The sequence below is a fragment of the Stegostoma tigrinum genome, chromosome 1, assembly GCF_030684315.1.
Source record: "Stegostoma tigrinum isolate sSteTig4 chromosome 1, sSteTig4.hap1, whole genome shotgun sequence".
In the NCBI taxonomy this organism is placed as follows: Eukaryota; Metazoa; Chordata; class Chondrichthyes; order Orectolobiformes; family Stegostomatidae; genus Stegostoma; species Stegostoma tigrinum.
In genome coordinates, this window is record NC_081354.1 from 18,802,111 (window position 1) to 18,828,218 (window position 26,108).

The window sequence follows — 26,108 nt, forward strand, 5'->3', positions numbered from 1 at the left end:
AGGCTTCAATTTACTTTCACTTCAAATCAATTGTGTCCATATAAACAATGCTCCTATGAATGAAACATGATGATCAGGACCTGTAATTCTTGAAAATGATGATCAAGCCAGTTTTCCAGCACATTCATTCACTACTGTTATTAAACATTCTGGACCCAAGACAAATTCTCACTGTTTTTAGTGTTTCGTGAATTAATCAGTTCACTACTAAGTTTCACAGACTACAGACTATACTTTTGTTAATAAATATTTTTCTGTTAGTTCACTCACACATTAAATGGAACACTGTGGAAATGACGAACAATTGCTAATCAACCCCACTGACACGAACCCTCTTTAGTTGTTTAGACCTTTGACTGAAGGGTGCTATTCCAATGCAAACCAGTTTTACAGGTTTTAGGACACAAGCAGAACAAGAGAAAAAAACACACCCTATTAATTAAACTAAGATAGTAGGAACTACAGATACTGGAGAATCTGAGACAAAAAGGTGTAGAGCTGGATGAACACAGCAGGCAAAGCAGCGTCAGAAGAGCAGGAAAGGTAATGTTTCGGGTCTAGACCCTTGTTCAGAAATGGGGGAGGGGAAGGGGGTTCTGGAATAAAGAGGGAGAGGGGGGAGGTGGATAGAGGAGAAGATATGTGGAGAGGAGACCGACAGGTCAAAGAGGCGGGGATGGAGCCAGGAAAGGTGAGTGTAGGTGGGGATTGGTCAGTCCAGGGAGGACGGACAGGTCAAGGGGGTGGGATGAGGCGAGTAGGTAGGAGATGGGGGTGGGGCTTGAGGTGGGACCAGGGGATAGGTGGGAGGAAGGACAGGTTAGGGAGGCGGGGACAAGCTGGGCTGGTTTTGAGATGCAGTAGGGGGAGAGGAGATTTTGAAGCTTGTGAAATCCACATTGATACCATTGGGCTGCAGGGTTCCCAAGTGAAGTATGAGGTGTTGTTCCTGCAACCTTGGCATTGTTGTGGCACCGCAGGAGGCTCAGGGTGGACATGTCATCTCAGGAACGGGAGGGGGGGTTGAAATGGTTCGCGACTGGGAGGTGCAGTTGGTTACAGCGAACCGAGCGTAGGTGTTCTGCAAAGCGATCCCCAAGCCACTGCTTGATTTCCCCTCCTCTACATTTCCTACCTACTGCCTCAGAACCCCTTTCCCCTCCCAAATTTCTGAAGAAGGGTCTAGGTCCGAAACGACAGCTTTCCTGCTCGGTCTGCTGTGTTCATCCAAGTCCACATCTTATTATCTCTATTAATTAAACTAATGCGTCGGCAAATGAAGCTATAATGGTTAATTCAAGATTAAAAATACTTTATTATTTTAATTGCAAAACCATAAAGCAGTTTAAAAGGAAGTCCAAATAATTTTCCTTTTACAAACTGCTCAATCAAGAGCTACTGCTTGAAAGGTGGCATTGTAACAGGCAACCTGCTATTGGAAAGTCGCCTCAAAATAATTAAAATTCAATAGTTTTATTCATTGATAATCACAATGCCTCTTACAGCAGTTTTAACTTGTGTTGAACGGAAGTTAATTCACTCAAACAACAATGCTCAGGCAGGCTACAACTTTAACGTGTTTTTGAAAAGATTTTCCAATATTTTTTCTTCACAAATTAAATAGTCAATTTTTCAAAAAGATATTCATTTTTTCTTGAAACATCTCAAATTAAGATATCTATTTGACTCCTTTACTGCAATTCAATTGTCATTCACATTAACACATTCTCATCTTTAATCCCAGATATCAACAAGTTGTGGGTAGTCATATCAACTAAGCACCAACAAATAGCTGTTATATTGTAGGGAACCATGCAAGTTGTTAAAATAAAACAGTACAAGAAAAGTCAATTACTTTAGTTTGGGAAGTTATCACATCAGCAAATGAACACAATTTCACCAACCTTGGGTTCATCACTCTCAACTTCCTTTGTACTGCTGTTTTTTTCTGTTTGTCCCTCCTGAATAACACTTTGAAGGCGTTGTGATCCTGTATCCAATGAATGAATCTGAAGCAGTGGGTTGCCAGTTGAAACAGCACTCACACCATCTCCTTGCAACAAAGGCTGTGGAGACACTAAAACATGATGTTAAAATATACACCTTGTGAAATACCTGCTGGATACAAGTTTACATTTGCATACATCCTATAACACTTTTTGTCAACTGTATTAATGACAATATACTTTTTGTTGGTCAACTCAAAGTTGAACAGTAGCAAATTTGAGCAAGTACAGAAGGTAAAAATCAAAATCAGTAATACTAGCTGGAAAACTGGAAAAGGCAAATTAATGATAGCTTTAACAGGATAATCACAATAGCCAATAAATTAACTTAGGAAAAAACTGAAACAATTAAATCATATTTCACAGAACATAACTGCCACCTATCTTGGAAATTTTAGTTGTCTAAATTTGCAAGGTTCTTGAAAGGCCTCAGCCCTTTCCCAATGTCTGAGCTTGAACTTCATTTTCAATTATACTCGTAACAGTTTTCTTCAAGTAAACTTGATAGCTTGAATATGGCTATTGTGCATCGTTTTCTAGAAGTACTAAGTCAGACAAATTGCCGGCTTACTTCCTTTCACTTTACAGTAATAACAACTGTTATATGTTATATAAAAATATTTGAAGAAAGGCTGGTTCAAAGTAAAACAACATCAGAAGTGTTACTGAGGTAAAATGTATATTGAGTATTCAACACAGAAACTGTTTTATGGGGAAAGAACAAGATTAAGTAGCCAAGTCCAGAGTTGGCAAACACACAAATGAGGATTTTAGCAGATGAGCTGGGACAGGGTGAAGAGGTTCAGGAGGTAGGAATAGGCAGTCTTAGTGACAGAACAGATTAGTGGAAGGAAATTTACCATAGCCAAATATAACAAAGCTGCAAACAGTCTGGTTCCACCTCAGACTTTTTGCAGCAAGAGGATAAAATAAAATGGTTATGGAGCAGAGGGTAAAGATCAAAGACAAATTTTTGTTGTTCCCAATATTTAATTTGAAGAAATTTCTGCTTAAGTACAGAATGTCAGAGAAGTGGCTTGACACTTCAGAAAGTGGAGAGGTCAACAGCTGGTAGTGAGTTGGAACTGGATGTCACTGGCATGCATATGGAAATTGACATGGTTTTCAGATTAAGTCACCAAAGGGCAGCATGCAGATCAGAAAACAAGATGCCAAAGATAGATCTTGGCATGGGAGCAGGAGAAGAAATCATATTAGATAGTTGATTAGCTGCATAATAATGGAAATGAGCGATTGCAGTTCCATGCCGATTAGCAATATGAAGAGGTGGAGGAGGAGGATTGCGTGGTCAACTATGGCAAAAGCTACAGACGCATTAAGAAGAAGAAGGAGGGGATGTCTGCCTTTAGGTACTTGTGCAAGATTTGTAACTATGAAAAGAACAGTTTCAACATTGTAACAGGAGCAGAAACCTGCTGGAGCTCGGGGAAAAGACGGGCATAAATTTAAGATATATGGGGCAGGGCTCTTAATATTGGATTCTTAAATGCCCAAAAATTGTTAATGCTAGTGGGGACTAGGGATTAGTTTCATTGCATTAAATAGCTCAAAACGGAGATGAATCTGATATTAAGCTACGCAAAGTCTGAATGTTGGCAGTTATGGTTATGAAAAGTTTGAATTTTCTGTACAAACCTAATTTTGTTTGCCGTTTGTAGTTAGCATTTAGCCGGTCTACCTTTTAACTAAAGTCCCCAGCCACATGAAGGATTTTAACAAGGCTTATGTTGGAAGGGCTGAATTAATCAATGCAGCAGCTTACACCAGTTTTTCTGTAAATGGATTAGATACGCCATTTATGTTAAGAGTATGTTAACTAGCCAATTTAGAGTCCTTGGGTAGATAGTCTGGTAGAGCAAAAAGAAAGAAATAATGTGAATTTATCAGAACAGTACAGCAATAATCATGGGAAACTTTAATCTGCATAAAGATTGGAAAAGTCAGAAAGGAAAGGTAGCTTTGCTAATGAGTTCATATAATGCTTTTGGGATAGGTTCTTAGAGTAGCATCTTCTGAAAGATAGCAAATATAGCTCCTTTATTAAAAAGGGGAGACCAAAGGCAGGAAAGTACATGCTGTTCGGTTAATATCTGTCAAAGAGTCAAGGATAGAAGCTATTATGGAAGAAATTACACCAGGGCACTTAGATAAGTTCAAAGTAGCCAGGTAAAATCAAGGTGTGAAGCTGGATGAACACAGCAGGCCAAGCAGCATCTTAGGAGCAGGAAAGCTGACATTTCGGGCCTAGCCTAGAGTTCTTTGAGAAACTAACATGTGCTGAGGATATTGAGGGCATAGAAGGATGGGTTAGTAAATTTGCGGATGACACTAAAGTTGCTGGAGTAGCAGAGAGTGCAGAAGAATGTTGCAAGTTACAGAGGGACATAGATAAGCTGCAGAGCTGGGCTGAGAGGCAACAAATGGAGTTTAATGTGGAAAAGGTGTGAGGTGATTCACTTTGGAAGGAGTAACAGGAATACAGTGTACTGGGCTAATAGTAAGATTCTTGGTAGTGTGGACAAGCAGAGGGATCTTGGTGTCCATGTGCATTGATCCCTGAAAGTTGCCACCCAGGTTTATAGGGTTGTTAAGAAAGCATACGATGTGTTAGGTTTTATTGGCAGAGGGATTGAGTTTCACAGCCATGAGGTCATATTGCAGCTCTACAAAACTCTGGTGCGGCCGCACTTGGGAGTATTGCATACAGTTCTGGTTGCTGCATTATAGGAAGGATGTAGAAGCATTGGAAAGGGTGCAGAGGCGATTTACCAGGATATTGCTTGGTAGGGAGGGAAGGTCTTATGAGGAAAAGCTGAGGGACTTGAGGCTGTTTTCGTTAGAGAAAAGATGGTTCAGAGGTGACTTTATAGAGAAATTCAAGATGATCAAAGGATTAAAAAGGGTGGACAGCGAGAGCCTTTTTCCTCGGATGGTGATGGCTAGCACGAGGGGACATAAGTTTAAATTAAGGGGGGATAGATATAGGACAGACGTCAGAGGTAGATTCTTTACTCAGAGTAGTAAGGGCGTGGAATGCCCTGCCTGCAACCGTAGTAGACGCGGCAAATTTACAGGCATTTAAATGGTCATTGGATAGACATATGGATGATAACGGAATAGTGCAGGTTAGATGGGCTTCAGATTGGTTTCACAGGTCAGCACAACATCCAGGGCCGAAGGGCTGTACTGTGCTGTAATATTCTATGTTCTATAAAAGGGAACTAATGGATATACTGTGTTTAAATTTCCAGAAGGCCTTTGATAAAGTGCCAAAGGTTATGGCAGAAAGTGAAAGCTCATAATGTAGGCTAACAGGAAACATAAATGGGTCTTTTTCGGGTGGGCAGGATTAAGCAGAGGTGTGCTACAGGGATCAGTGCTGAGACGGCAACTGTTAACAAGTTGTGGATGAGTGACTTGAATGAAGAGAGTTGGGAATGGTTGCCAAATTTGTTGATGACAGAGACAATTAGGAAAACAAGTTGTTAAGAGGAACAAAGATGCCACCAAAGGATATAAACAAGTTAGGCCAATGGACAAAGAGCTAGAAAATGGAGTATATTGTGACACAATGTAATTGTCTGATTAAGCAGGAAAGAAAAAAGAAAACTTCTCGTTGAAATGATGAAAGATTGCAAAGCGATGTGGGTATCCTAGACCAAAAGGAAAGAGATATAATTAGAAAAGCTAGCAAAATATCATCATCATTACCGCAAGGGGGACTGAACATATAAGTCGGGAGGTTTCACTTCTATTACGCAAATCTCTGGTGAGACCACATCTGGGGTATTCTATACTGTAGCAGCCCCCCTTATAGTAGCGTGGAACTCGATTGCCACTTACAGCGAAAGGATGGATGTGAAGAAGATATTTCCACTTATGGGGGAATATAGAACTAGGGGTCACTTTTCAAAAGTAAGGGATTGTCTATTAAAACATTTATGGGACAACACTGAGTCTTCGGAATTCTCTTCATTTAAAAAATGGCGAAAGTAGAATGCACAAATATTTTTAAGGCAGAGGTGCATACACACTTGTTAAGCAACGGGATGAAAAACTTGCAGGAGTAAAATGAGAATGTGGATCAGATCAGTCATTTTAAAAAAAAACAGCAAAAGCTTGAAGGGGAGAATATCCTACTCATGCTCCTTTGCTGTATATTTGCATTAAGCATATTATTGTCAATCGGGAATTGCATTTAGGTGATGAGCAGCGAATTTTCAGACAGCAGGGCAAACAACTTTAGCTCCTGGATAAGAATACCCAGCATTCTTTTACTGAAGCAAGTTGTGCTATTTCAGGGAGGTCACACTCTCATTAGCACATTCATTCTGTACCACATGGTTTCGAAGGAAGAAATTGTGCGACAAGTAAATGTAATACGGGCATAAAGAAAGTGATGGATAGATATAAAAATATCAGTTTTTTAATTTAAACATTTGTGCAATCATTGTGAATTGGATTCTTTATGAGTAGAACAAACATTCATGAATAATAAATTGTGCAGACTTTACAGCTGATAATTTCCTACTTTTGCTTATGTTGGAACTTCCGTTTGTATTACTAACATTTTATATGCTTTCTCCATTCTGGTTTTTAACCACTATTGCACAAGCCATGTCTTGCCAAATAAAAAAAGGTGTTATTTTGCAAAGTCTCAAATTTAGCACTGATGATTTATATTCAAAATTGATCTGATTAGCCACTGATTTGCATTGGATGGGTTGTCATTGATTACAGTCTCTCAGTATGAAATTTGTGTTATCTTGCCTATCTAAAAGAAAGAAACTGAAATTAATTCAACAACTACATATGATAACTTTACTGCATAACTGCATCTAATGAGGGAATCATGAACAATCAAAAAGAAGCTCCTGAAAATCCAAAGTAACCCTTGAGAAAAATTTTAAAAACATCCTTTGAAGAACAAAGATGTACGATTTATTTTCTTTTCCCTTGTGTGCCATAAGCTGAGAACTTCTTCTATGGGTTCAACAACTCAAATTGGAAAAACCTGTACAATAGAGATCATCTTTCAACTAAGTCAACAGAGCATGCTGAAGCACCAGTATGCTAGGAAATTGCTTTAGACCAAAGATTCATATACATCAAGCTCCAAAAGTTCACTTGTGTTAATTACAGAAAATAAAGGTCAAATTTAGCAAATTTAGTATAGTTTAAGAGAACGTTGTAATGGTTATTCTTTCACTGAAATTTATTCAAACGCTTCTTGAGTTATAAAGTGCTTTCTTGCACACTTTCTGTGCTGTATTCAATTCACAACAGCCGAAATCATTCTCACCTTTGTCACAGATTGGGGTAAAATTAAACCACAATTACGTTTTGCGTCTTAAGCCCAGTGCAGTGAGGCATGGTTTGATTTATTCCTCGTCCTTTTAATTTACATCCCTTACTGAAATAAGCCAAAGGGTGTTCCCCAAAGCCTGGTCTTTCAAATCCCAATTTTTGCAGAATCCTGCACATGTAGTCCACACACTCATAGGAAATTAAGGAAGAAAGAATAGGAACTGTAAGAGTTTACAAACTACAGATTTATTAAATCCAAAAGTATTAAACATCAGTGAATGTGAGTTACAACTTTACAGAAGCAAGCAAAGTGTAGGCTTACTTCCAGTCAGCAACTTGGAGACAGACACAGAGATTTTCAAGGTAAGGTGATAATTCAGCCTGGAGTGCTTTTTAAGATGCTGCTGGCCTGCTGTGTTCATCCAGCTCCACACTTTGTTATCTCGGATTCTCCAGCATCTGCAGTTCCCATTATCTCTCTACTGCTCATCCTTTACAGGTTCAACAACTTAGAATCCAAGAACTGTACATTTTTAAGCAAAAACAAAATTCAGCTCCAATTTCAGTCATGTGGTAAAATTAGCTGCAAATGATTCATCTCAGTAGGCAGATTTGGAATGCGTTAAATTAAGAGTACAGATTTACCACCCCTTTAGAGGTCGACTGAGAGGTGACTGGGCAACTGCAAAAGCACTAGGAATTTTATCATAATAGATCTCGTCCTTTTTGTTTTCAGAGTTAGCTAGGAGCACACAGCTCATCTGAATCTTTTGTGTCACCTATAGATGAAATTTCTTTACATTTAACAAGTTGCAGACTGGGCATGATTAGATAGTTAGCAAGTGAACAAAAACTGAAAGCACACTTCCTCACCCCAAGTCAATAAAAAAACAATGAAGTACACCTCCAGCAACAATATGCAAGACCATTACCTGCAGCCTGCAATTCCAAATTTACATCTGAATTCAGCTGGCCAACGTAGGACAATGTTCCTCCATTAGCGTCTGTAGTCACACATACTATTCTGAAATTAATAAAAATTGCAGTCAATACAAACTTCTGAATGAAACTGAAAACTAAAGTCACACTAATTACTTTGATTTCAAAACAAAGACAAAATAGTTTAGTCAACTATCCTTGTGCACTATTTTTTAACAAAGTTGGACTTTTATAGCTGAGATAAAACAAAGCAAAGAAAATGTTGGCTTTATTAATTAAATAGAAAATGATTTACATAAATTGACGACTGCCGGATCCAACGCATCATCCTCCGACACTTCCACCATCTGCAATCCGACCCCACCACCAAAGACATTTTTCCCTCCCCACCCTTGTCTGCTTTCCGGAGGGACCACTCTCTCTGTGACTCCCTTGTCCGCTCCACACTCCCCTCCAGCCGCACCACACTCAGCGATTTTCCCTGCAACCGCAGGAAGTGCAACACCTGCCCCCACACCTCCTCTCTTACCCTCATCCCAGGCCCAAGGAGACTTGCCACATCAAGCAGACGTTCACCTGCACATCTGCCAATGTGGTATACTGCATCCGCTGTACCCGTTGTGGCTTTCTCTACATTGGGGAAACCAAGCTAAGGCTTGGGGACCGCTTTGCAGAACACCTACGCTCAGTTCGCAATAAACAATTGCACCTCCCAGTCAAGAGCCATTTCAGCTACCCCTCCCATTCGTCAGATGACATGTCCATCCTGGGCCTCCTGCAGTGCCACAACAATGCCGCCTGAAGGTTGCAGGAACAGTACCTCATATTCCGCTTGGAAACCCTGCAGCCCAATGGTATCAATGTGAATTTCACAAGCTTCAAAATCTTCCCTCCTCCCACTGCATCCCAAAACCAACCAAACTCATCCCGGCCTCCCTAACCTGTTCTCCCTCTCACCTATCCCCTCCTCCCACCTCAAGCCGCAGCTCCATTTCCTACCTACTTAACTCATCCCGCCCCCTTGACCGGTCCATCCTCCCTGGACTGACCTATCTCCTCCCTACCTACACTCACCTTTACTGGCTCCATCCCCGCCTCTTTGACCTGTCTGTCTCCTCTCCACTCATCTTCTCCTCTATCCATCTTCGATACGCCTCCCCCTCTCTATTTATTTCAGAACCCTCTTCCCCTCCCCCATTTCTGATGAAGGGTCTAGGCCCATAACATCAGCTTTCCTGCTCCTAAGATGCTGCTTGGCCTGCTGTGTTCATCCAGCTCTACACCTTGTTATCTCGGATTCTCCAGTATCTGCAGTTCCTATTATCTCTTATCAAAAACAAGTTTTTTTTAGTTTGTATGTTTATGTTGAAATTACTCAGATCTAAGTGACATGGAGAATTATTTTTCCTGACACGCTGAACAAAGATCTCTTTTTCTTTGTTGCCACAGAACAGTATTATAGTTTATGCAACAGGATTCTGGTCAATAGTGAGGAATATATAAGAATTAACTTCATTGGAGCCTTATGAAAGCAATTCTTTAGGAATACAGAAGAGAACTGATTAATACATGAAGTCAGAGATAAGACTAGTAAAAGTATTTCACTATAAAACCTGACTTAAGCAGAAATGGAAAAAGTTTTTGATCAATATTTGTAAATATTTTTACAAGTATTGATCAAAGTCTAAGCTTTGTCTGAGTAAGTAAAAGCACCGACCACAATGCAGTTCTAATTTATTGCAGCACTAAGATCACGTAAATACTGAAATAAACAGCAATCCAAAAAATGAAACAGCTAGGTTGAGATGAAAGCAGTTATAACCAAACAAAAGAAAGGAAATGACAAACTTAGATAGCCTGATAATGTTGTTCTTCCATATCTCTGCAGTAGAACCTTGAAGGCAACCTTTTACGTTCAAACTCTGTTTGCGGCATCAACTTTTAAAAATGTTATACATATTTAAATAAGCTGCTCAATGTTCAATTTGACCTCCTCCCAGGCCACTTGGTTTCAAACCATGGACAGGAAAGTTGAATTCCAGGAATATGGCAAAAGCAGTTATTCCTGACATCAAAGATAAGATAACAAAGTGTGTAGCTGGATGAAAACAGCAGGCCAAGCAGCATTTAAGGAGCACAAAAGCTGATGAAGGGTCTAGGCCTGAAACGTCAGCTTTTGTGCTCCTGAGATGCTGCTTGGCCTGCTGTGTTCATCCAGCTACACACTTTGTTATCTTCCTGACATCAAGGTGATACAAAGGCATGTATGACACAAAAGAAATTTGCAAACTGAATTCAATAGAAATCAGGAAGATTGTTTACTCCAGCCACCAATGGAGAGAGCATGGTCCCGGGGGAAGAGAGCTTACAGACACTCCCGGGAGAAGGGGCTCAGAATGGGAAGAAGGTATGAATAAAACTCAGTGTTTCTTTTGTGTTAATGGCACTGAGCTGTTGCTAGTTCTTGTCAAATATCTTTGGATGTTGAAGGCTCATTACTACCGCTCGAAGACATTATACACAGGAGTTCTTTTGGGAAATATCCAGAGTTACGGTTAAGGGTAGGCATGCTTCATTATTAACCTTCCTGCCACCAAAAGATCATAATTCTGCATCTTTCTTGATGATTCCATAGCAGTCAGTTCCATTCAGAACTCCTCAGATACTGAAACCGAAAGAACTGCGGATGCTGTAAATCAGGAACAAAAACAAAGTTGCTGGAGAAATTCATCAGGTATGGCAGTATCTGTAAAAGGAAAAACAAAGTTAACATTTCAGCTCCAGTGACCCTTCCTCAGGACTCAGTTCTGAGGAAGGGTCACCGGACCGGAAACATTAACTGATTTTCCCTTCACAGATGCCGCCAGACCTGCTGAGCTTCTCCATCAACTTTGTTTTTGTTCCTCAGATATCGAAACAGTCCACATTCACATGCAGCAAAACTTGGACAACATTTAGTCTTGACTGATAAGTAGCAAGTAACACCGCTGATAGACAATCTTGCACGAGAGAGAATCCAATCATCTCCCTTTGATGTTCCACATGATTACTATTGCTGAATCCCAACCATTAAAATCCCTGGGGCTACAAATCAGAAAACAAACTGGATCTGCCACACAATGGCACCACATTGGCAATAACAGCAGGTCAGAGGACAAGGATTGTGCAAATATCTCGCTTCCCAACTCCCAAAGCCCCCTCTACTTTAAGTTAAGAATGCGATGGAATACTTTTCAGTTGCCTGGATGTTGTTAGACTGCACTCATGATATGATAACAAAATGGAACTGGGACCTAATAATGTAATGACACTGACAGGTTCTCTTCTATTCCTCTCTCGCTCTAATGAAATTTTGCTTTTTGTGTATGTTTATACATCAGAACCGCCGCTCGTCAGAAAGAATGCAGGATTAGGCAAAGTATAAACCTCTGATGCATATAAATATATTTAGTAAAAAAATGTTTCATCAAAAAATACATATAAAAGAGACATGTTTTTAGGTACAGACATTTGGGTGCAGTTTAAATTTCTGATGGTCACTTGTTTTACTCAACAAGAGTATAATTTTTATTGTATGGAGGAGATAGTAATATGCCTAAACTGGAGAGGCAAAGAACAGTTATTTTAATGAGAATAAATTGCTAACTTGAATTTAAAACATCATCTATGATTTAAAATAAAGAAAATCATGAAGGAGATGCGGTAACCACCAAATTCAGAAGACTTGTGAAACTCAAAACTCAGTTCTTTCCCACATTAGGCAGGAGAGAAACCATGCAAACATAATGGGAACTGCAGATGCTGGAGAATCCGAGATAACAAAGTGCAGAGCTGGATGAACACAGCAGGCCAAGCCCAAAACATCAGCTTTTGTGCTCCTAAGATGCTGCTTGGCCTGCTGTGTTCATCCAGCTCTGCACTTTGTTATCTCGGATTCTCCAGCATCTGCAGTTCCCATTATGTTTGCATGGTTTCTCTCCTGCCTAATGTGGGAAAGAACTGAGTTTTGAGTTTCACAAGTCTTCTGAATTTGGTGGTTACCGCATCTCCTTCATGATTTTCTTTATTTTAAATCATAGATGATGTTTTAAATTCAAGTTAGCAATTTATTCTCATTAAAATAACTGTTCTTTGCCTCTCCAGTTTAGGCATATTACTATCTCCTCCTTGTTTTCCTTTGTTATCAGAGAAACCATGCAGTTCTAGTTATACCAAAAAATCCACATTCAAAAGCAGATGCAATTTAGAGCAGCCAACCACTGCTCATTTAAAAGAAAATCTAAACAAATATGATAGTTTGATTTCTCCACTGTTTACAGTTAGTATTATCAACCACATAAACAAAGTTATTCTCAACATAAACAACCAGAACAAGTGATACACTATTCCAGAAAATGTTCCCCAATGATTTTGACATTAATGCATCCTGAAGAAAACGTATTTGATACTGCAGTATCAGCAAGGCATAGTTCAGTTATTTTACCAAGGCCACAACAAAACATTTCTGACAGATTGGTACTCTCAAAAGATCTTAATTAGAAGAACTACCAGAGAAAACAGTGAAAAAGCTTGAGTGGATACTTCTACACACTATAAAAGAAATTCTCACATCTCGTTATATTTAACAAACATTGACAAGAAAATCAGCAAAAATCATCCTTTTAAAAAAAAGCCTTTTGTTCCATCTTAATGTATCTGATAGCAATAAGACAGGGCAAGTAACGGAGGTGATCGCTGGGGAACTCTTTGGGTCCAGTGGCCATACTTCTATTTGTTTTGAAACAGTTACGGAAAAGAGTAAACCTTTCATAAATATTAAAGTTTTTAACTTGAGAAAGGCAAATTTTAATGGTATGAGACAAAAACTTTCAAATATTGATTGAAGTAGGCCATTTGCAGTTAAAGGGACATCTGATTAGTGCTAGGCTTTAAAGTGTGATAATGGAAGTTCAAAGTCATTCTGTTCCTGTTAAAAGATAAGGCTGGTAGGATCAGAGAACAAGAGACGAATGTAGATGTTGAGGAACTAGTCAAGAATAAAAAGAAATCATATATTAAATATAAATGACTGGATTCAAATGAATCTCTTGCACAGTATAAAGAGTGTAAGAGCATTCTTCAGAGGGAGATCAGGAAGGCAAAGAGAGAAAGAGATAGCTTTAGCAAATAAAGTTAAGGATAATCCAGAGAGATTCTATAAGTACATTAAGAGCAAGAGAGCAACTAAAGAGACCGTAAGGAACCTTAAAAGATCAAAGAGGTTGTCTTTGTGTTGAACCTCAGGAGATGGGAGAGAAAACAAGTGAATACTTCATGCTAGTCTTTAATTTTAGAGAAAGAAATGGACGCTAGGGAACTCAGGAAAATAAGTATTAATGTTTTGAAAACAATTGATATTTCAGAAGAGGAAGGGCTAGAAGTCTTTAAAGTTTTAAAGGTGGATAAATTCCAGAACCTGATCTAATGTATCCCAGGACTTTGTGGGAAGTTATGGAGGAAATTACAGGACTCCTGGCAGAAATATTTGTATATCTAAAAGTACAGCTGAGGTGCCAAGTAACTGGAGCGTGGCTAATGCTGTGCCTTTGTTTAAGAAGGGTTGTAATGAGAAGCATGGGAATTATCCACCTGTGAGTTTGACTTTGGTGGTAGGTAAGCTGTTGCAAGTGACTCTAAAAGAAAGGATTTATATGCATTTGGAAAGGCTGGAATGATTTGGGATAGTTGGCATAGTTTTGTGCAAGGGAAAAATCATGTCTCACAAACATGATTACTTCCTCAAAAAATTAAACTGAAATGATTGAGAGGGAAGTGGTGGACATTGTTCACTTAGACTTTAGCAAAAGCTTTGACAAAGGTTCCACACAGTAGATAATAAGTCAAGTTAGATCACATGGAATTCAGGATAAGCTTCCCAATTGGACGCAAAATTGGCTTAACAGCAGGATTTGCGATGAAGAAGGCTTGTTTGTCAGACTAAAGGCCTGTTACCAGCGGTTTTCCACAGGAATAGGTGCTGAGGCCACTTCTGTTTATCATTCACATAAATGATTCAGATGAGAATACAGAAAGCATAGTTAGTAAGTTTGAAGGTGACACCAAGATGGGCAGTATGGCAGTCAGTGAAGGTGGTTATCTAAGATTACAAAGAGATCTTCATCAATTGGGTCAATGGACTGAACAGTAGCAGATGGAATTTAATTTCAATAAATGTAACGCATTGCATTTTGGTGAACTACAAACAAGGGCAGGACTTGTACAATTAAATGTAGGGCCTTAGGTAATGTTGCAGAACAGACAGACATGTGGTTTCAGGTATATAATTCTTTGAAGCTTGCATTACATACATAGATAGGGTTGGTTAAGAAGTCATTTAGCATCAAAAACAGAAGTCGCTAGAAAAGCTCAGCAGGTCTGGCAGGATCTCTGAAGAAAAAGTCAAAGGTAAAGTTTCGGGTCCAGTGACCCTTCTTTAGCACTGATGGTCGCTAGCAAAGTGTTGGCTTACATGCAGAAAAATAGAGAGGGAGATGGGGCGGGAAGTAAATGGTAGGTAGAGCCCAAAGAAAGACAAGAGCAGTTGGATGAACAAAGGAATTGATAACAATCTGGCAAGAAGGGTGAATAGTTGTTAATGGGGACTGTTAGTGACGAATGATGGATTGTGAATAATGGCAGTCTATGTGATAACAAGTGCTGTGTGTGGGGTAGGGGGCTAGGACATGGGAGAGTTTAGGCCAAAAAACTTATTGAACTCTATACTGAGTCCGGAGGATTGCAGGGTCCCCAAGCGGAAAATGTTGTTCTTCCAGCTTTCGTTGAGCTTTGCTGGAACACTGCAACAAGCCAGAGACAGAGACGTTGATCAGTGAACAGGGTGGTATGTTAAAGTGGCATGCAACAGGTAGCTCAGGGTTTTTTTGCAAGCCGAACATAGATGTTCTGTGAAGCCACCACCCAGTCTACACTTCATTTCCCCAATGTAGAGGAGACCACGTTGCGTGCAGAAGATTAGATTCTGGGAAGTGTGGGTGAAGTTTTGCTTCACCTGGAAAATATGTTTGGGCCCTTAGATAGTGGGGAAGGAGGTGGTGAACGGGCAGGTGTTGCACCTTTGCCAGTTGTAGGGGAAGGTGCCTTGGGACGGTGTTGGGAGTTGAGGAAAAATGGACCAGGGTGTCCCAGAGGGAATGCTCCCTGCGGAAGGCAGACAAGGAAGGGGGGGGGGTGCAGGGGGCAAGATATGGTGATGTCAGAAATGGAGTCTGATAATCTTCTGGATGTAGATGCTGGTGGGATCATTTCAGGATCCTGTTGTTGTTTGAAAGGGAGGAGCGGGTTGAGGACAGAAGTGCGGGAGATGGGTGGGACTTGGTTGAGGACCCTGTTGACAAAGGGAATCCTTGGTTGAGGGAGAAGGTGAACATTTTGAAGGCTCCCTTGTCGAAGTTGGCCTCACCTGAACATATGCAATGGAGACAAAAGGGACTGAGAGAATGGGATAGCGTCGTTACAGAAAGCAGGGTGTGAGGATGTATAGTCCAGGTAGCTGAGGGGGTCACTAGGTTTATGTTGGATATTACAGGCCTGTCTATCGCCAGAAATGAAAACAGATGTCGAGAAACACAGTGGAAGAGTCAGACATAGACCAGGTGAAAGAGAGGGCAGAGTGGAAATTAGAAGTGAAATTGATGAGCTTTTCCAGTTATGGACAAGAGAGGGAAGCAGCATTGATGATATCATCGATATACTGGAGAAACAGTTGTGGGTGGGGGCAGAATAGGACTGGAACAAGGCATGTTCCACGTACCCCAGGAAGAGACAGGCAGAACTGGGGCTGCTTGGCCTGCTGTGTTCATCCAGCTTCACACTTTATTATCTTGGATTCTCCAGCATCTGCAGTTCCCATTATCACCCATGCAGATACCCATGGCCAACCGCTGACCTGAAGAAAATGAAAGGAATGGAAATTCAAAGAGAGGAGCAGAACTTCTTCAAGGTAGACATGCCAAGAGGTGTGGCAGTGAGTTAAATGCTAAATAAAAACTGGGAGAACTGCAAATGCTGTAAATCAGGAGCAAAAACAGAAGTTGTTGGAAAAACTCAGCAGGTCTGGCAGCATCTGAGAAGAAAAAGTCAACGTTAACGTTTCGGGTCCAGTGACCCTTCCTCAAACTGATGGTAGCTGGAAAAACATCAGCATATATGCAGAAAATAGAGAGGGGGATGGGATAGGGAGTAAATGATAGGACAGAGCCCGAGCAGAGAGAAGAGCAGTTGGACAGACAAAGCAGTCAATAATGATCTGGCAGAGAGGCTGAGTAGTTGTTAATGGGAACTGTCAGTGACTAACAATAGGTAGTGTGCAATGGCAGGCTGTGATAACAAGTGGGCAGTGAGGACATGGGAGAGTTTAGGCCGAAAAATTATTGAACTTGACCCTGCAGTCCAGAGGGTTGAAAGGTCCCCATGTGGGAAATGAGGTGTCATTCTTCCAGCTCGTGTTGAGTTTCGCTGGAACAAAGCAACAAACCAGAGACAGCGCTGTTGGTCAGGGAACAGGGTGGTGTGTTAAAGTGGCAGGCAACAGGTAGCTCAGAGATAATGGCAACTGCAGATGCTGGAGAATCCAAGATAATAAAATGTGAGGCTGGATGAACACAGCAGGCCAAGCAGCATCTCAGGAGCACAAAAGCTGACGTTTTGGGCCTAGACCCTTCATCAGAGAGGGGGATGGGGAGAGGGAACTGGAATAAATAGGGAGAGGGGGGAGGCGGACCGAAGATGGAGAGAAAAGATAGGTGGACAGGAGAGTATAGGTGGGGAGGTCGGGTGGGGATAGGTCAGTCCAGGGAAGACGGACAGGTCAAGGAGGTGGGATGAGGTTAGTAGGTAGGAGATGGAGGTGTGGCTTGGGGTGGGAGGAAGGGATGGGTGAGAGGAAGAACAGGTTAGGGAGGCAGAGACAGGTTTGGGATGCATTGGGTGGGGGGGAACAGCTGGGCTGGTTGTGTGGTGCAGTGCGGGGAGGGGACGAACTGGGCTGGTTTTGGGATGCGGTGGGGGAAGGGGAGGCGCAGTGGTAGTATGGCGCACTGACCTCTACATCGCCGAGGCCAAACGCCAACTCTCCGACACCACCTCCTACCGCCCCCCGATCGTGACCCCACCCTCGAGCACCAAACCATCATCTCCAACACCATTCATGACCTCATCACCTCAGGGGACCTCCCACCCACAGCCTCCAACCTCATTGTTCCCCAACCCCGCACGGCCCATTTCTATCTCCTTCCCAAAATCCGCAAACCTGCCTGCCCTGGTTGACCCATTGTCTCAGCCTGCTCCTGCCCCACCGAACTCATCTCCACCTATCTGGACTCCATCTTCTCCCCTTTGGTCCAGGAACTCCCTACCTGCGTCCGTGACACCACCCACGCCCTCCACCTCCTCCAGGACTTCCAATTCCCTGGCTCCCAACACCTCATTTTCACCATGGACGTCCAGTCCCTGTACACCTGTATTCCGCATGCAGATGGCCTCAAGGCCCTCCGCTTCTTCCTGTCCCACAGGCCCGACCAGTCCCCCTCCACCGATACCCTCATCCGCCTAGCCGAACTCGTCCTCACCCTCAACAACTTCTCTTTCGATTCCTCCCACTTCCTACAGACAAAGATGGTGGCCATGGGCACCCACATGGGCCCCAGCTATGCCTGCCTCTTTGCAGGTTACGTGGAACAGTCCCTCTTCCGCACCTACACAGGCCCCAAACCTCTTACTCCGTTACATTGATGACTGTATCGGCACCGCCTCTTGCTCCCCACAGGAGCTCGAACAGTTCATCCACTTCACCAACACCTTCCACCCCAACCTTCAGTTCACCTGGGCCATCTCCAGCACATCCTTCACCTTCCTGGACCTCTCAGTCTCCATCTCAGGCAACCAGCTTGTAACTGATGTCCATTTCAAGCCCACCGACTCCCACAGCTACCTAGAATACACCTCCTCCTACCCACCCTCCTGCAAAAATTCCATCCCCTGTTCCCAATTCCTCCGCCTCATCTGCTCCCATGATGAGGCATTCCACTCCCGCACATCCCAGATGTCGAAGTTCTTCAAGGACCGCAGCTTTCCCCCCACAGAGGTCGACAACGCCCTTGACCGCGTCGCCTGCATTTCCTGCAACACATCCCTCACACCCCGGCCCCGCCACAAGAGGATCCCCCTCGTTCTCACACATCACCCCACCAACACTTCCGCCATCTACAATCCGACTCCACCATCCAAGACATTTTTACATCCCCACCCCTGTCTGCTTTCCGGAGAGACCACTCTCTCCGTGACTCCCTTGTTCGCTCCACACTGCCCTCCAACGCCACCACACCCGGCACCTTCCCCTGCAACTGCAGGAAATGCTACACTTGCCCCCACACCTCCTCTCTCACCCCTATCCCAGGCCCCAAGACGACTTTCCATATTAAGCAGAGGTTCACCTGCAGATCTGCCAATGTGGTATACTGCATCCACTGTACCCGCTGTGGCTACCTCTACATTGGGGAAACCAAGCGGAGGCTTGGGGACCGCTTTGCAGAACACCTCCGCTCGGTTCGCAATAAACAACTGTACCTCCCAGTCGCAAACCATTTCAACTCCCCCTCCCATTCTTTAGATGACATGTCCATCATGGGCCTCCTGCAGTGCCACAATGATGCCACCCGAAGGTTGCAGGAACAGTAACTCGTATTCCGCTTGGGAACCCTGCAGCCCAATGGTATCAATGTGGACGTCACCAGCTTCAAAATCTCCCCTTCCCCCACCGCATCCCAAAACCATCCCAGTTCGTCCCCTCCCCCCACTGCACCACACAACCAGCCCAGCTCTTCCCCTCCACCCAATGCATCCCAAACCTGTCTCTGCCTCCCTAACCTGTTCTTCCTCTCACCCATCCCTTCCTCCCACCCCAAGCTGCACCTCCATCTCCTACCTACTAACCTCATCCCACCTCCTTGACCTGTCCGTCTTCCCTGGACTGACCTATCCCCTCCCCACCTATACTCTCCTCTCCATCTATCTTCTTTTCTCTCCATCTTCGGTCCGCCTCCCCCTCTCTCACTATTTATTCCAGAACCCTCACCCCATCCCCCTCTCTGATGAAGGGTCTAGGCCCGAAACGTCAGCTTTTGTGCTCCTGAGATGCTGCTGGGCCTGCTGTGTTCATCCAGCCTCACATTTTATTAACAGGTAGCTCAGAGCCTTTTTTGTGAACAGAATGTGGATGTTCAGCAATGCGGTCACCCAGTATATGCTTTGTTTTTAATCTCAGTCATTTGGCATGTTTGCTGTCATTGCTCAGACCTTTGAGGATAGGAGTTGTAGCTTCATGCTGAGGTTGTGCAGGACATTGATCCAAGTTCTGGAGCGCCAGATCTGGCTCACATTGCTCTGTTTTCTTATTAAGCTGGAGGTATTTCAGAAGAGATTTACTAGAATGTTGCTGAAAATGGAGGGTTTGAGTTATAAGGAGAAGATGCATAGGCTGGAACTTTTGTCACTGGAGTGTAGGAGGTTGAGGTGACCTTATAGAGGTTTACACAATCATAAGGGATACAGACAAGGGGAATGGCAGGTATCTTTTTCGTGGAGAGGGGGATTTGAAGACTAGGGGACATACTTGTAAGATGAGAGGAAAAAAAGATTTTGAAAAATATGAGGAGTAATTAAAAAAAAAACACAAAGTCATAGTGATATATAGCACGGAAATAGACCCTTTGGTCCAACTTGACCGTTTCAAGCAGATATCCAAAATAAGTCTAGCCCCATTTGCCAGCATTTGGCCCATATCCCTCTAAACCCTTCCTATTCATATACATGTAGTTCCCCTATAGTGGGATAGTTGAGTTCTTGCATAACCTTGCACTATAGAAAATTGCGTTATAAGGAAATCATTACATCTGTACAGTAGAAAGTTTGCATTATCCAAACAGCAACCACTATTCATCAACTGTGTACAGCCAATTCACGTTAACGAAACACACATTATAGCAGAACTAATGTACTCATCCAGACGCCTTTTGAATGTTGCAATTGTACCAGCCTCCACAACATCATAGTTGTGTCATAGAGTCATACAGCATGGAAACAGACACTTCTGTCCAACCAGTCCATGCTGAACATAATCCCAAACTAACTATGTCCCACCTGCCTGCACCTGGTCCATATGCTTCCAAACATTTCTTATTCATGTACTTACCTAATTTTCTTTTAAATGTCACAATTGTGCCCACATCCACCCACTTCATGCCACACACAAGCCATCCTGTGTAAAAATTTTCCTCGTGCTTTTTAAATCTCTCTTCTCTCACCCTAAAAATATGCCCCTTAGTCTTGAAATCCCCCATGCTAGGGAAAAGACACCTGCCATTAACTCTATCTATACCCCGCTTGATTTTACAAACTTCTATAAGGTTACAGAACTGGACATAGTACTCCATGATCAAAATGTCTCTTCCACTGCTGCCAGTGTGAAATCTTCGTTTATCGGTGTGAATGTTTAATGTGGTGGAGGGGTGTCAATCAAGCTTTGTCCTGGATATTGCTGAACTTCTTGAGCACTGGTAGAATGGTATGTAATGAAACAACTGGAGGTCGTTCCATCCCATTCCTGATTTGTGCCTCATAGCTGACTGACCAAATCTGGAAAGACGAGATCCACGTTTCCTGTCTTGGAATACTGAGCACTGATTATATTATTTTTATGGCTGGGAAAGCTAAATCAATGGTTTTGGACTAAATGTGTAGCTCGGGTTGTGGGTGTTGAGGTTGGTTGGCTCACTGAGCTAGTCTGTTGTTCTGCAGACACAGCCTCCGATTAAGCGTTGGTGTGTTTTACTGCCTGGTTTTTAAACTCTGGAGTGCGTTGAGCTGGATTGCCTCACTTCTGGTTTTCCTTTGTAGTGGATCATATATGGGGGTCGAGTTCTATGCGTTTATTAATGGCTTTCTTCGTGGAGTGCCAGGCTTCTAGGAATTCCCGTGCCTGTCTCTGCTTAGCTTGTCCCAGGATTTTTGGTATTGCCCCAGTCGAATTGGTGGTTCTCCTTATCCATATGGATTGAGGTGAGTGAGTTTTGGTCATGCAGAACAACAAACCAGCTGGGGTGAGCCAACCAACCTCAACTAAATCAATGGTGATCGTCAGGATATTGATAGCAGATGATTCAGCCATTGTATTCCCAACTCACAGGGAGATGGTTGGATTTCTTTGCACTGGAGATGGCCATTACCGGCACTTGCATTGGTGCCAATGTTATGTGCCACTTACAAGCTAATTTTGAACCTGCATGTTAAGGTCTCTTTGTTTAGCAACACTCATGTGGAATGAACAATTACAGTAAAGTTTAAAGGATGTTTAAATAAGTACATGAATAAGAACGGTTGGGAGCAATATGAGCCAAGTATAGGCGGGTGGGACTAGCTTAGTTTGAGATTACGGCTGGCATGGACTAGTAGGACTGAAGGATTTTTTTTATGGTTTATGGCACTATGATTCAACTGAAAAAAGAAGAGTAAATCACATTGCTATTGTTTGAATCTTGACGTGTCAACGGCTTACGATATGTTTCAAAGTTACTTTAAAACACATCAAAACAGCTATTTTGTCAACAAAGATAATGTTACGTCAAATGCAAAATTTTGTTACTTGGGTAAATTATAACAAAATTTCATGTACAGTAGACAGAGATATCCAGGTCACAGGTGCGCACCTTGCATACGAAAAATGGATGCACGTGATTCACAGAAGACCAGTAGAAATCATATAAACTAGAGGACTCTTTAAAAAACAAAGTTGCCTCACACAGAATTACAATGTTAATAATCAGGCCATCTGGCCCAATTAACAGCAACACTCCACTCTGGACTCCTCCTCATTTAATTTACTAGTAATCCTTCCAATATTATCTCCTTTTATCTGTCTTTCCCCGAAGAACACGATGTGATTTGCCTCAACCACTCCCTTTGGCAGCAAATTCCACATTCTCACCACTCTTCAGAAGTTTCTTCTGAATTCATTACTTGATTTCTTCGGACAAACTTACATTGATGGCATCTAACTTTGCTCTACCCACATATGGAAACAGTTTGTGACAAGAACCCAGCAAAATCTTCAATAAATTTTAAAAGTTCTCTACCTCTATCAAAGAAATGCAGTCCTAATCATCTTTTCCTAACAAGTATAATCTCTCAGTTCTGGCATCATCCTGGTAAAACTTTTAGGTATTTTATGTCAACTACGACATCAAGCCAAGATTTGTCATGGACTGAACAAACAACACCTCACTACTGTTCAATTCTATCCTACCACATGTAACTTAGTCAGAGATGTACGGCACAGAAACAGACCTTTCGGGTCCAACATCCATGCCGACCAGATATCCTGAATTAATCTAGTTCCACTTGCCAGCAATAATGGGAACTGCAGATGCTGGAGAATCCGAGATAACAAAGTGGATGTGGAAAGTCTTCTTGGGGCCTGGGATGTGGATGAGGGAGGAGGTGTGGGGACAAGTGTAGCACTTCCTGTGGTTGCAGGGAAAAGTGCCAGGTGTGGTGGGGTTGGAGGGGAATGTGGAGCAGACATCACCAGATATTCACCTGCACATTTGCCAATGTGGTATACTGCATCCGTTCTACCCATTCTGGCTTCCTCTACATCGAGAAAACCAAGCGGAGGCTTCGGGGCCGATTTGCAGAGCACCTACTCTTGGTTCGCAATAAACAACTGCACCTCCCAGTCACAAACCATTTCAACTCCCTCTCATAGTCCTCAGACAACATGTCCATCCTGGGCCTCCTGCAGTGCCACAATGATGAAGGTTGCAGGAACAGCAACTCATATTCCATTTGGGAACCCTGCAGCCCAATGGTATCAATGTGGATTTCACAAGCTTCAAAATCTCCCCTCCCCCCACTGCATCCCAAAAACCAGCCCAGCTCGTCCCTGCCTCCCTAACCTATTCTTCCTCTCACCTATCCCCTCCTCCCACCTCAAGCTGCACCTCCATTTCCTACCTACTAACCTCATCCCGCCCCTTTGACCTGTCCGTCCTCACCGGACTGACTTATGCCCTCCCTACCTATACTCACCTCTACAGGCTGCATCCCCGCCCCTTTAACTTGTCTGTCTCCTCTCCACACATCTGGTCCTCTATCCATCGTCGATCTGTCTCCCCCCTCTCCTATTTATTTCAGAACCCTCTCCCCATCCCCCTTTTCTGATGGAGGGTCTAGGCCCGGAACATCAGCTTTTGTGCTCCTAAGATGCTGCTTGGTCTGCTGTGTTCATCCAGCTCCATACCTTGTTATCTCGGATTCTCCAGCATCTGCAGTTCCCATTATCTCTCCCTTTTTGCTCTACTGATTTCCCTCGTATGTATGCTTCTAGAGCCTTTTGCTCTTCTAGGGATCCACTCGATCCCTACTGTCTTTACCCGACATATGCTTCCTTCTTGTTCTTGACTAAAGCTTCAATTTCTCTAGTCATCCAGCATTCCCTACACCACCCCAGTCTTACCTTTCAGCCTAACAGGAACATACAGTTTCGAGATTCTCGTTATCTCATGTTTGAAGGCTTCCCACTTCCCAGCTGCCCCTTTACCTGCAAAAAATCTGCCCCCAGTCAACTTCTGAAAATTCTTGCCAAATACTGTAAAAATTCACCTTCCTCCAATTTAGAACTTTACATTTAAGACCCGGTCTATCCTTTTTCAACACTATTACAAAATGAATATAATTATGATCACTGGCTCCAAAGTGCTTCTCCCCTCAGTCACCTGACCTGCCTTATTTCCCAAGTGTAGGTCCAACTTTGGTCCTTCTCTCATAGGCACGTCCCATACTAAATCAGAAAATTTTCTTAATATAATACAAAACTGTGGAAATTGGAGATCTGAAACACAATCAAAAACAGAAATTGCTGGAGAATCTCCAGTGAGGCAGCACCTGTGAAGAGAAAACAGAGTTAATGTGTGTCCAGAAACCGTTCTTCAGCTTTTGTTTTGGTTTAATATATATTGCAGATTTTTGTGATAGATTCTTTGTACTCCCAGATTTCTTCAGATTATTTTCTAATATGTCATTCTATTTCTTCCTTTTCCTGTGACCCAAAACCCATACCCCATTTATCTATGAAAAATGTATTCATTACAGGCCCATTTTGCAATTTTATCAATACCTTCAAGTAATTTTTGAAGCCTTTAGTTTTTGATTACTATTCATATCAATGACCTACGCTTTGCAAAGTGTTTCCAACATTGGTTGTTCCATTTCCAATCTTCTGCCACTCTGAACAGCAGTCCTTTAGGCCCATGTTTTGACGTTTAGCCGAATAGGTCCATTCTGTTCTGTATTCTTTAACCTAATTCATTCATCTTATGCAGGAACTTCTCAATGGTCTTCTGGAAATCCTGAAGTATCATGCCTGCTCCGTTACTTTCACTTACTGCTACTTCTTCACTGTGGTCAAACAAGCAAGGCATTCCTTGTCCTCACCCTGAACAACTTTTCTTTCGACTCCTCTAATTTTCTTTAGGTCAGTGGGGTAGCCATGGGTACCTGCGTGGGCCCAGTCATACCCGTCTCTTTGTGGGATAGGCGGAACATTCTTTGTTCCAGTTCTAGTCTGGTCCCACAACTCTTTCTCCAGTATATCAATGACATCATTGGTGTTGCTTCACTCTCTCATCCAAAACTGAGAAAGTTTATTGACTACACTTCCAATTGACACCCTGATCTCATCTTCATCTGGTCCATCTCTGACTCTTCCTTTCCTCGACATTTCTGGGGATAAGATGGCCACGAATGTCCACTGTAGACACACCAACTCCCACAGTTAGCTTGACTATACACTCTCACACTCTGCTTCCTGTGAAGATTCCCAGTTCCTCTGTCTCTGTTGCATCTATCCAATGATGCCAACATCAACAAGGAAGCCTCCAAAATGTCCAATTCTTCCTCAACTAAGGATTCTCCAGCACCATTGCTGACAGGCCCCTCAGTTGGGTCCAACCCATCTCCTGCACTTTAGCCCTCAGCCCCTCTCTTCCTCCCACAACAACAGGGTTCCCTACCTACCATCCCACTAGCATCCACATCCAGAGAATCATTACCCACCATTTCTGCCACCTTCAGCGAGATGCCACTATTACATGTGAGAGAAGGGAAAGCTGCTGCAGGGACCATTTCTTCTGGTAGAGCCTGGTCGACTACTCCTTGTCTACGAACACCCACTACAGCCTGATGGCAGCTAAACTTGCAAGCTCAGAAGATGTAACACCTATCTCTTTATTTCCTCGTTCCTCAGTATCCAAGACCCCAAAGTGCTTTACTTGCACTTCTCACAATCTAGCTTACTGCATTCACTGCTCATGATGTGGTCTCCTCTATATTGGGGAAACCTATCATTTGCTCCTTACCCCCCCCCCCCCCCCCCCCCCCACCCTATCTTAAGTATAAACTGATATTTTCCTAGCTCCCATTAGTTCTGAGGAAGAGTTATTCAAATGTTAACTCTGATGTCTCGCCACAGATGCTGCCTGACCTGCGGACCTTTTCCAGCAATTTGTTTTGTTTTGATTTATGCATCTGCAGTTCTTTCAGTTTTTATTAAGCAAGACATTCCATTTTGCAATCCATGTTGACTAGCCATTTGGCTAGTCAATAATTCTGGTTTCTAAGTTTTTCTATTTTCTCCTTTAGTGGAAGCTACCCCCAAATTTTAAGCCCTCTGCTTCATAGTTCCTGGGCACATTCTATCTTCTTTTCTGAAGGAAAGTACAGTAT

At 42.7% G+C, this 26,108-nt stretch overlaps 1 protein-coding gene across 8 annotated transcripts in view; it reads right to left on the reverse strand.

The window, feature by feature from the left end:
- Window positions 1-26,108, reverse strand: part of LOC125451657 (uncharacterized) — an 87,352-nt gene that overhangs the window by 54,360 nt on the left and 6,884 nt on the right. For all 8 annotated transcript variants that reach the window (XR_009442798.1, XR_009442793.1, XR_009442796.1 and 5 more), the window contains exons 2-3: window positions 8,267-8,358; window positions 1,905-2,077 (exon numbers count right to left, since the gene is read on the reverse strand). Coding sequence is in view for 5 of the 8 variants with exons in the window: in XM_048529136.2 (XP_048385093.1) it covers window positions 1,905-2,077; window positions 8,267-8,358 (265 nt within the window). In the remaining 3 variants the exon portion in view is untranslated. The remainder of the gene's footprint in view (window positions 1-1,904; window positions 2,078-8,266; window positions 8,359-26,108) is intronic.